Below are 12,247 nucleotides of genomic sequence, written 5' to 3'. Positions count from 1 at the left end.
ACCCACTCCAGTATCCTTGCCTGGAAAATCTCATGGACAGAGGAGCCTGGTGGGCTGCAGTCCACAGGGTCACAAAGAGCTGGGCACGACTGAGCGACTAACACTTACTTACTTGTATTATTAATTTATAAAATATTTTCTTTTTCACTTGAAGTCTTCATTACAATTCCAACGAAGACACTAGCTTTTTCTTCAGATTCGTATATATCATTTTTACACTCATTGACTGAGATAAAAACATATCCATTTACCTTGCATCCAAAGTCTGACCCAAAATATGAAGACAGTTGACAATTGATGTTGCATCGTTCCCTAAAGAGGAAACAAATAGCTGTATAAACTGCTCTGAGAAATTCTCAATGTTCCTCTTTCTATTAACGCTTGTGTTCCAAAAAATTAGTCAAGGCACAACTCAATAAGGATAACTCAATTCAAGGGACTTTTTGATAATCAAGTTTAAAATCATGCAGTTTTTCTGCTTAAAAGTGGTTATGCAAATGTAAGTAGAAAAGCAATAAAGCATGTTTCATCAAATAGCTGACATACTCAAGAAGCATTCAAAGCACTGCACCATCCAAAGAATTTTAACTGGATTCTTCAAACATATCCCCCTCCCAATACCAGTTCACATTATTTTTAAATCATATTGTATGTCAACTTTTTAAGTCAGCCAATATCCTCTGTGAAATGAGGTGAGTTAAAGTCTAATAAAATTTAATTCCCTTTTAATTACCCCAAGTATGTCTGCTTTCTTATTGCATTCAACAGCATTAAGATGAATTATTTTGCCTGAATTTAACTGCATTCACATGAACTAACATGCCTGAATGTTGTTGGTCTCTGGTGAAAAAGAAGTACCAAACCATCATGTAAGAAAGTATCAGAGGCTGAAGAAGTTAGACGTTACTTATGAGATATCTAAAATGGGGCAACTCCCCTTGAAAAATAAGATGAAACTTATTTTATAGGAATATTTCATCACTAAGTACAGAAATATGAATCATATAATACATATATTTTACTTTATGATAAGGATACAATAAAGAAAATATGAATCCAAAGTAACAAAGTGACCACACACAATATAGTCTGACACTGATCACTTCTTCATTTCATGCTTTCCTACATGTAATATACACAATAATTTCCTGGTCCTTAGGTTGACAACTCTTATTTGAATGTGAGTTTTTAAAACATTTGAGTATACTATACTCTTTATACACAAAAGTACCCTAAAATGAATGAATTAAACATACATGGAAATTAATAATTTCCTTAGTGTGTGGGCATTCCAGTTTAGTGGTATAACACAAATACGAAAAAATAAATTAGGTATTCATTGCTGAGACTCTTGAGTTCTTTCAGTAAATGTTCCATTAATCTCATGCTTTGAATCTCAGAACTTCCAATAATAATGATGACAAAATCCGTAGAAGGGCAGAATTTGTCACGCCCCTGTCTATTAACTGGTGGCAGTGCTAGGGCTTCTACTATAGTCCTTAGAAGTATTTTTCATTTAGTTATTCATTCACTCAATAAATACACGATAAATACCAGGTACTCTTAAACTTCCAGTAATAAGCTAGAGTTATGGTACCTGCATTTTAATGGGGGACACATAATGAACTATTAAGCCAAAAAAAAAAAATCAATGTTACATAATATATAGCCAAGGTAAAAGTATATATAGCAGGGAATGGGGATGAGAGCAACTGGATAGAGTAACAGGGGGAGTGGTCATTGGGTCCTCCCCAAGGAGATGGCATTTGAGCAGAGATTTAAATGAAGTGAAAGGACAAACCATGTATATATATGGGAGAAGAGCCCAGGTGGTACAAACAGATGTGCAAAGGCTCTGGGGCAGAAAATGAACCTACTGATCCTGGCAAGGAAGTCAAGATGGATGCTGTGGACAAATTCAGGAAAAAGAAGGAGAATATATGGTGGAGACAAGGGAACCAAGTTCTAGAGTATCACAACCAGAGCAAGCACTTTGGACTTTTTTTTTTTTTAAGTGCAATAGGAAGACATTTTGAACAGAATGTGAGCCAATTTATACGTTAAGAGGATTAATTCCAGTGTGCCAAATTCTGGGAGGGCAAGAGTAAAAGTGAGTTAGGAAGCCCTTGCAGTAGTCTAGAACCAGTAGATTGAAGATGGCAAATTTGGCCTGGGATATTATTGGTGAAGCAATTAAGAACGTATGTTCAGTTTTTGCTTATGTGTTGCAAGTTGGTGAGAGGGAAAGGAGACAAGGATAACTCCGCAACTGTTTGGGTGAGCAAGTGTCTGAGCAGTTGGGTGAATGGTGGTAGGATTCAGTGATGTGTAGAGAGTACAAGGTGGACGTCAGAGAATGCAAGGGGATGGGAGGGGTGGGAGTTGGGTATTCTGCTTTCAACAGGTGAAGTGCAATGGGCCTATTCATCTCAGCTTGAGATATGGAATAGGCAACTGATACAAAAATCCGGAGTGCAGAGATGAGATCTAAGTTGCAGCTGTAAATCTGGGTCTCCTAAGCATATGGACATTTCTTTGAATCATGGGGCTGAATGAAATGTTAGCATGAACATAAATATAGAGGCAGAAAGGTCCAATAACCTCTAATGTTTGGAGGTAAAAATCATAAGGAGGACGCAGCACAGAAAATGACAGAGCGAAGGCCTGGGAGGGAGAGGGGATACAAAGCGATGCCTATGAATCTAATAATGCAACCAAAGTCAGCACCAATTCAGAGAGGCTGGCCTCTAACTCTTTTCCTAAAACTCACAGTTATTTTGTCCCTTTATACAGATGATCAGTATCTGTACTTCATACTGAGCCTGGCAATGCCTTTTTCCAAAAGGAGGCTCAGGGCATTTTAAACTTCTATTTGTATAAGCTCGTGAGGTGTGATTTTTGTTTGCTTTGTGCCCTGATGTAGCCCAGCACCTAGACTAGTGCCTGACACATAGCAGGAGCTCAATTAGTATCTGTGGGATGACAATGGATGTAAGTATGAAGAGGAAGAAAGGGCACCAGTGGCTAGACAAGTTCTGTGGGTCCAGTGAACATCTGTATGGTGAATATGAGATTTCTGTGATTATCAAAGTCACAAAACTATAAGCTCAGGCAGATATACATTTTCGGACACTCCAGATCAGAGAGTACAACTTTAAATGGAAACAGCCCTCCATAAAAAATGGTGGGGAAAAGACCCTAAGGAATGAAAGAAAGTATTAACTGAACTTTAGTGTTATAATGTATGGACCAAGCAAAAGAATCAATTTCATTGGCATGTATAGATGCCTAAACTAATGGTTAATCATGAAGAGATAAAGTATGCAGTAAGACTTTTAAATAAAATAGCAACCTGGATATTGTCCTTCTGAAGGAGATATAGATCACCATCATCAGGAATGTCAATCACACTATTAGTAAGAAGCAGAGGGGCTAGTTCAGAGCATAGTAAGATGTTAAAACTTTAAGGTGATGACTGTATTTTCACATACTTAACTGTATGCAATTTCTTAACTGCTCTAAGTAGTATAAAACCCAAAAGTTTGATACTTTCAACTGGTGTTTTTTCCAAGTTCAAGCTACTTCCTCTGTCTTCAAACATAACTCTCGTACTTCTAAACACTTAGGACAATACTTACGGATTACCTAATATCTTTAAGATTATGTGTTTGTTTGTGTGTGTGTGTAACATCAAAGATACAAAGGTACAAAATTAAAATTACAGCTCATAGAATATAATGACAACATACAGCAAGCATAGGGTTTTTAAAAACATTGTTAGCAACTCATAAAATAAAACAATCCCCTAAATAATAACAAAGCTAAAGCTGTTAGAGTCAAAATATCCTTTTTGCATTTTAATCTCAAACTGTTTTGTGGTTTTAAATATAAGGTTTCTACAGTTCAGGAGTTTTCAATGGTATCCAAAACTTGATACATGTAACTGCTGCTGTTTTATAAACTAATATACTGAGAATTCGCAGAATGTTGACTTTCTCCTAGGAAAACAGTCAACAGTTATTCTAATTTTTATTCTTCTTTACTTTCCTAACATGGCTCCTGATACAATATCTCATTATACTATCTTCTCTGAAGAGATGATTAACCTTAGAAAAATCTTTATTAAGAAGATGAAATAAAATTATGCTAAAAGGTAAAAATTTCTCTCCAAATTATGAGTAGGTAGAAACTGAAGCATGCTGAAGATTTCATTACTTCCGAAGTCTGTGATATTGAAAAGATTAAAATTACTGAGTCCCTAACTTGGTGAAAAGTTTCAGTTCAACTAGAACATATATTGCACATGCTATTCTTTTGCTCAAAGTCAGGAAATCCTCTCAGAGTGGCATATTGAAATGAAAGAAGTATCTATCTTCTGATATTATGTTCATTGAAATGTCTGAGTCTGATATTTACCCTCTATAAGAATTAGGCTATTTTTAATATAGCAAGTTTCCTTTATACATTGAAACTCTTGCTTTTCTCATACATACTGTCCTAAAACTACAGAATCTTTCAGTCACAGGAGTTAGACATGACTTAGTGACTAAACCACCATTCATCATTAAGAGGATCCTTAAGGTCTTAATGTGACTGAAAGATTCTGTAGTTTTAGGACAGTATGTATGATAAAAGCAAGAGTTTCCTAATGTATAAAGGAAACTTGCTATATATGCAAAATAGATCATCAACAAGGACCTACTGTATAGCACAGGGAACTCTGCTTAATATTCTCTAACAACCTAAATGAGAAAATAATTTTAAAAAGAATAGATGCATATGTATGACGGAATCACTTTGCTGTAGACATGAAACTAGCACAACATTGTTAACCAATTATACTCCAATAGAAAATAGAACTTTACATGTATACCTGTGGCGGATTCATTTTGATACTTGGCAAAACTAATACAATTATGTAAAGTTTAAAAATAAAATTAAAAAAAAGAAAAAAAAAAGTAGCAGATTGTGCTATTTTTAAAATTTAATTTAAACCATTAAATTCTTAGCATAATGACATACTCAGTTCTCCCAGAGCACTATCCTCAGGGATTCTTAGTGCTTGAAATGACTTTCATTTCATTATATGTATCCTATTAAACAAACATATACACAATCTGAACCTTTTTAGGGACAATACAAACATTAACAGTCGTTCCTCAGTATCCACAGGGGACTGGTCCCAAGACCCTCCCCCAACACCAAAATCCAAGGATGCTTGAGTCCCTTGTATAAAATAGCATAGTATTTACATTTAACCTACATGCATCCTCCTTTATACATTAAATCATCTCTAGATTACTAATAATAAAGAATACAATGTAAAAGTTATGTACAAATTTGTTGAGGTATGGTGAATTCAAGCACTACTTTTTGGAACCTTCTGGAATTATTTTTTTTGAGTATTTTTGATCCCTGATTGGTTGAATTCATAGATGCAGAGCCTGCAGATATGGAAGGATGACTGTAATATTTTCTAATATCTCCTGATACAAGAAAACTCTTCATTTAAATACAGAGTTTGGGGTGGGGGGGGAGGTCAAGGGGAATCAACATAAACTTAATCCACTAATTTTTTAATCAGAGAGAGATATCAATGGATAGAATTCATAATATTACTCTATTTACTATTAAAACTCTTTTAAAAACAATATTAAGATTTTGGCACCAGTTTAAATCAGTCATACTCACCCTAGAGGGAGAAAACAAGTATTTTAACAAAACCTGTTGCTTCATTTAAACATGTGATAATACTTGTCCAATATTCATGAAGCTAATATTGGAGCTGTATTAATGATGTGAAAATGTTGAGTTCTAGGGTTATTGAGGTCAACCAGAAGAAATATTGCTGATAAGAAATATGTTGATCATGCTGCAAAATGCTTGCTCTACTCCAGGCATTCCTAGAAACCTATTTGTCATCAAAGCTGGAAATTCTCCAGTAAATCCTAGGACTCTGGACTAACTGTCTTGCTAATTAACTGTCTTGCTAATGTGTTAAAAACTCAGCAGAAAACAGGAAAGTAGACAAAGCCTCTAAATGATAACTATTTTGTGCCAGCCTTCTCCAATAGTTACTTGAACTGAATAGATCATTGTTAGTAGAGTTTAATGATCTTGTTTTAAGAGTCATTAGTTACAGTGTTACTTCCTTTTCAATGTAAGTGCTCTAAGTGGAAGGCTTTAAGAATTTTTTAAAAATGTGATTCTCACCAATTGTGACATAAGTGGATACTATATTTTTCTTATTCTCAAGGAGAAAAAAATGTAAAGTTTGGGCTATTTGTGAAGGTAAGAAAATTCCAAACTGATAGCACTTATCTCATTGCTAAAAGCATCTGCTTACTTATCTACTCTTTAGACTGTAGTTTTCTTAAAGGTAAGACCTGGTTGGTTGATTCATTCCATCATAAGATATTTATAAAACAGCCACTATGTGCCAGACTTCCTCCTGGGCTCTGAGGATACAAAAATAAGCCTTCAAAGAGCTGAGTTTTGCACCAGAGAGAAAAATTAATCTAGTAACTCATCACTGAGATGAAGGAAAAGTACATAGAGCTAAGAGAATGTTATAATAGTAGAGCGAGTATAATCAGAGAGGTCAGCTATGATCTTCCAGAGATACTTCCAGAGATATCTTCCAGAATACTACTTAGGTTGAAATCTGAACGGTGGATAGTTCATCCCATTATAGGTGTGAGGGACTGGAGAGGGGCATATACAGGATCCCATTACAGTCAGTAATCACAGATGGTGCAAATGGCCTGAGCAGATATGAAAATGACACTTTCAAGAAGCAGAAGGAAGACCACTTAAGCTGAGGCATCGTGAGGAAGCAAGAATTCTCTGGGAAACAGGGATGGAGGGGTACACGGAGGGCAGACTATAAAACACTAACCAGATTAAATGGCCAGATTAAGAATTCTGATCTTAATTCTAGAGAAATGGGAAGCCACTGGCTACACAAGAGTATATTCAGTTTTGAGATCATTTTTTGCTTTGTCTTGTTTTTTGGAGGGGAGGCGAGAGATATGATGGTTTTGGAACACAGTTTAGAAAGGCAAGAGGGAGTTCTGAGAGCAGGGTTAGTATGTTCTTAGAGGCATGCAGGTGAAAGCCACCTGTATATTGGCTTAGGTTGGGAGTAGTAAAAAGGTAAAGAAATCTTCATTTTTCTATCCTCAGAGCCTAAGAGAATGCCTCACACACAGAAAATATTTACTGAATGAATGCATAAAATGAATGTCATTAAGGCATTTGATTTATTTCCACATGGAAAAAGAAAGCCGTGAAGAAGTCCTGTGTCACCATGCTATTCCTGTTGGAGTTATGGTTGCCAGATTCCACTTCCTCTAAAAATAACTGAGAGCCTTGAATAGGCTATAATAGCAGAAGTTGAGGATTCTCTAATTGCCTTAAAATTAGGCAGTTAGACATTCAGAATTTCCACTTAGCATACCAAATACCAAATGTTGCTCAGTCGTGTCTGACTCTTTGCTACCCTAGGGACTGTAGCCTACCAGGTTCCTCCGTCCATGGGATTTTCCAGGCAAGAATACTGGAGTGGGTTGCCATTTCCTTCTCCAGAAGATCTTCCCAACCCAGGGATCAAACCCAGGTCTCCTGCATTGTAGGCAGATGCTTTACCATCTGAGCCACCGGGGAAGTCCAAAGTGAGGGACTTAGCATAAATGAGGGAAAATGGAGGCATTAAAAGCAGTATTTCATTATTCAACAATGTGTCCCTGAATATGGCACATGGGGTCCTTATACCTTGTCAACCTGCCTGGGTCTTAGCCAGTTCTAACTGATTTTCCAAAGTACAAGAACTTATTTGTTCCAAAATACACCAACTTATAATTACTAGCAAGCATTTCAGAAGTCAAAAGGGAAGACTACATATAAAACTGTTGCTATTTAGTCGCTAAATTGTGTCCAACTCTTTGCGATCCTATGGACTGCAGCCCGCCAGGCTCCTCTGTCCATGGGATTTCCCAGAAAAGAATACAGGAGTGGATTGCCATTCTCTTCTCCAGGGGATCTTCCCTACCCATGGATTGAAACCACATCTCCTGCATTGGCAGGTGGATTCTTTACCACTGAGCCACCAGGGAAGCCCTATGTATAAAACAGATGCTATTTTACTTACTATTTTTTCCATACATTATTTTACAGGTATACCAGAACTACTGTTATGCTGGGAATATGGCTTGTTCCCCTTTTTAAAAATCCTACCTTTTTCTAAGATAAAATGAAGTGGTTTAAACACCTTTAAAAGCATATATGAGGCATAAAAACATGACTCATCTCTTTAATTCTTAGTGTGCTTCAATGTATAGAAAATATTTTAAAGTAGGTAAAAGATAAAGCAAATATAGAAGTTTAAATTTGGGGAATCCTCATTTTATATATCAGAAAATTTTCTGAACTAGAGATGAAGTTTTAGAGATATAATCTGGCAGCCACCTTGGAATAAATATTCCATTGCTGATCAAACTCAGCTTCCCACAATTACCACCATCATGACAAGAGTTTTGCCTCCTGGTGTTTTTTAATGCTTCCTTCTTATCACTAATCGCACCTTCCTGACATGTTTCAGGTTAATGTATTTCTTTCTATATGTTTTGCTACTTGACACAACCCCAAGTATTTCTTTGTTAAATTCAACTTTCACTTCTGTCTCACTTTATTCTTAAGTTAGGCCGTGAACAATTTTTTGAACTAAGTACAGGAAAAACATTTTGATCATCAGTTGGTGTCTCCCAGAACACAGAAAAAAATAATGTAAAGATAGGGTGAAAGAAAAAAGTAAGAGATTAATATGTCCATATACAAAAGACCACTGTATATATGCTGTTAGGTCTCTTTTTCTTTAGGAAAATCCACAATGGTAAAATTGATACATCAAATGGTCAATACTTGGGACTTCCCAGACAGTTCAGTGGTTAAGACTCCATGCTATCACTGTGGTGGGGCACAGGTTGATCCCTGGTTGGGTAACAAAGATCCCGCATGCCCCATGATATGGCCAAAAGATAATAAAAGTTAATTTTTTTAAAGTAAATACTTGAATTATACCACTTCTGCTTTGATGTGAAAATGCCTAGATTTTAAAGATTTCATGGTGCATGCACTTTAAATAGCTAACTGCCCTAGTTTAGCCTGTATGTAACTTGAGTCATCAAAATATAAGCTGTACAAATAAGGCTAAGAATACCTTAGACTTGAAAGTGGTATGATTACAGTTTACAAAGCACTTTAACATTCATCGTCTCATATGAGATTTTATATATACAATAGATCTCTAAAGTTAGTAGTTATTTTAATCGAGTTTCAAAATGAAAAAAATAAAATAAATAATTATCAAGAGAAGTCAAGTCCCTTGTCCAGATCATTCAACTGGTTCAGTTACAAAGAGGGGACTTACATACAGGTTTTCTGATCAAAGTCCATTATTTTCTTCAGGACATCATGTTAATGTCTGAAACCAAGCTATAGCTATAATATGTAAAGTTTACAAGTCTAAGACCTAAATGCTAAAATGTTGACAAAGCTATATTAGAGTATTGTTGAATAATAAAGACTTCTTGACCTTTGTATTGTTTTATAAGCAAATGCCAAAGCGAATTTGAAAAAATAATGTGACATTAATAAAATGCACATTAAAGTATGCTTTCCAGATAAAGACACACAGTAGTTCTCCAATAAATTCCTGTTAAAAATAAAAAATAGTTATATTTAAAGGCAAAAGGATATAATATACAACGCCTAGATGAAATATTAGAATCACAGATGAAATGAAGGTCAAAATCCAGTTCTTCTCCTCTGATTATTACAACAAGTTACAGTATGTATTTATCTTCCATTACTGAGCCCTTAATATATTCAAAGGGAATAAAGGAGATTAAACAACAGGCAAAATTAATACATGGTAATGAAAGTCTACATTAGTAGACCACTAGATTAGTTTAAATATAGTTCCTTTGCAGAGGGCTAAAATTGCAAAATGGCACGAGGTAGGCTTCTGGGATGCTGAAAATGTTCTATGCCTTGAACTGAGAAAAATGGGCAAATACATGTAAAATTCCATCAAGCTATGTCATCATGCTGCTCTTAAGATTTGTGTACTTCACTGTATATATGGAATACCTCAAAAAATTTAAAATGTGAAGTTATAGCAAAATGTAACATTGGAAACCAAGAGGTTAAAATATGTAAGATGCTAGAGATAAACAACAGAAAGTATTATGGGGTCCCCACCAGAGGTAGATATAATTAGACAGTATTCTCTGAAGACAGATGGAGAACTTTTGAATACATAATTATTATGAAAAGGTTAAAGAGTACATGAAAGTTCTGTCTGAATAATTTACATAGAAGTTTTTCTAAGTTGAAGAGAAGTCAAAACAAAAGGCTGTCAACTGGAGATCATTCGGAAGGCAATTTCCCCATGAATTTTGGATAACTGAAACATTAATGCAAAAACCTCAGCAATTTATGGGAATCATATCTTAAGAGTACCCAAACGTTGGATATAATAATATTAGAAACCAAATGCAGCATTAAGTAGTCATATCCAGAAGCTATCATTTCTCAAACAAATGTAAAGAATGTAAAAATTATTTGCATATATACACACACACACACACACACATATACATGTACCTATTTCTCAGTTTATCCTTTGTGGCTTTTATAGAAATAACATAATCCTTAGGGTTTTTGGTGAATGGACTAGGACTTATAAATCTCTAAACACACTCAATGTTTTCTTACTGAAGTCACCACAACACTGTCTCAAAATCTAGAGAGCCTTGGGCTAAAATTTGCCTTGGCAGTTTATGAATGCAGATGCAGGAAAGTGTAAAAAATAAACTGCCAACTGCTATAGAGTCTTAAAGCCCCACTGCAAGGAGAGTCTGTGAAAAGTGAGTGACTGCCCTGCATGGCTACTAGAAAGCAGGGTTTGGGAACACGAACTTCAGCTACATGAATTCTCAGAAATGAACAAAAACTGACTACCGTGGGGTTTGGAGGTACCAGAGAACTTGGCAAACCCAGGCCTGTCTCTATTATGAAGTTCCAATGTCTGGAATAGTCAACATGCAAATTTGTAGTCAAGAGCACTGAAAAAGTAAGTACAATTAAAAACTGTGCATGGGTATTTAATCTATCAGAGATAAGCAAACACAAATTCAGAGGCCCAGTTTTGCTTCACCCCTCTGAAATAAAATAAGGTAGAAACTGCCATTTTCATTTATTTGATCTTTAATAATATAAGTTTGTGATTTTCAAGTGTGCTTTGGACTGGTATACAAAGTTACGGTCTTCAATTTTACTATAGGTAATGCTACTCATAAACAACCTTGAGGACCTTACCTTGGCCTATGACGACCATGCATGCAGCCATGCAAACATGCATTCATGCAACATAGCAGCACACAACACAGTGCAAAAATGGCAAAGAAAACCAAGTGATGGCCATGCTAGTATTTGTTTAAGGGTCTCCTTACCAAATAGTGAAATCCTATGCCTGACAAGAACTCCAAGTTTGCAGAATAGGCTGAAGACAAAAGAAAAACAAAAGAGAAAAGGGAAAGGGGGAAGGGAAGGTAGAAAAAACAGGGAGAAATTAAATTCAAATGAAATAAAACAAAAAAAAAAAAGAAGAAGAAAAAAAGAAAAATAAACAGCTGATATATGAGCCGGAAAAAAGCAACATGATGTCACGCAGAAAGAATCAATTCTCTGAGCAGAATGTGGAGTAAAGGTATTAAATAAAGAGTCTTTGAGTGCATATCTTTAACAAACACGGTTAAAAAAGCACATATTATAAGTAAAGGAACCAAAAAAAATCGAAAGCAAAGCTAATTAATATAAAAGCAATCTATACAAACCCCACAAAAGTATAACTACAGAAAACCATAAGGAAAAAAAATTAATTTTATCTGTACCAAAGTACTACTGAAATTCTAGAATTTTTTGTGGTTGTTATGGGCATTATTTAACAATGGAAGTATGGTGCTTTGTGCACAAAATGCTACTTTTAGTATGTTTTCCCATTTGAACTTTCCTTCTTCTAGACCTTGACCATTATCCCATAGACATATACCAAAGCATCCAGTGAATTTCACACAATGAACTAGAAAGAGAATTTAAACCATTTATAATCACTCAAAGAAAAACATTACAGCTGTTATCACTTAAAGGATTTTGAATGCTAATACATGAGTCAAAAATATATCTC

The 12,247-nt window shown here is 35.3% G+C and overlaps 1 protein-coding gene across 7 annotated transcripts in view; it reads right to left on the bottom strand.

Annotated features, from left to right (window-relative positions):
* RYR2 (ryanodine receptor 2) overlaps positions 1-12,247 on the bottom strand; it is an 830,734-nt gene that overhangs the window by 160,883 nt on the left and 657,604 nt on the right. For 6 of the 7 annotated variants that reach the window (XM_061404941.1, XM_061404935.1, XM_061404936.1 and 3 more), the window contains 2 exons: positions 11,514-11,563; positions 252-312 (listed from right to left, as the gene is read on the bottom strand). In XM_061404941.1, the coding sequence (XP_061260925.1) occupies positions 252-312; positions 11,514-11,563 (111 nt within the window). The remainder of the gene's footprint in view (positions 1-251; positions 313-11,513; positions 11,564-12,247) is intronic. The other variant, XM_061404940.1, reaches the window with a different exon arrangement.

The sequence above is a fragment of the Bos javanicus genome, chromosome 28 (genome assembly GCF_032452875.1).
Source record: "Bos javanicus breed banteng chromosome 28, ARS-OSU_banteng_1.0, whole genome shotgun sequence".
Lineage (NCBI taxonomy): Eukaryota > Metazoa > Chordata > Mammalia > Artiodactyla > Bovidae > Bos > Bos javanicus.
Note: the sequence above shows the minus strand (reverse complement) of the source record. Positions and strands in the feature narration are given on the sequence as shown.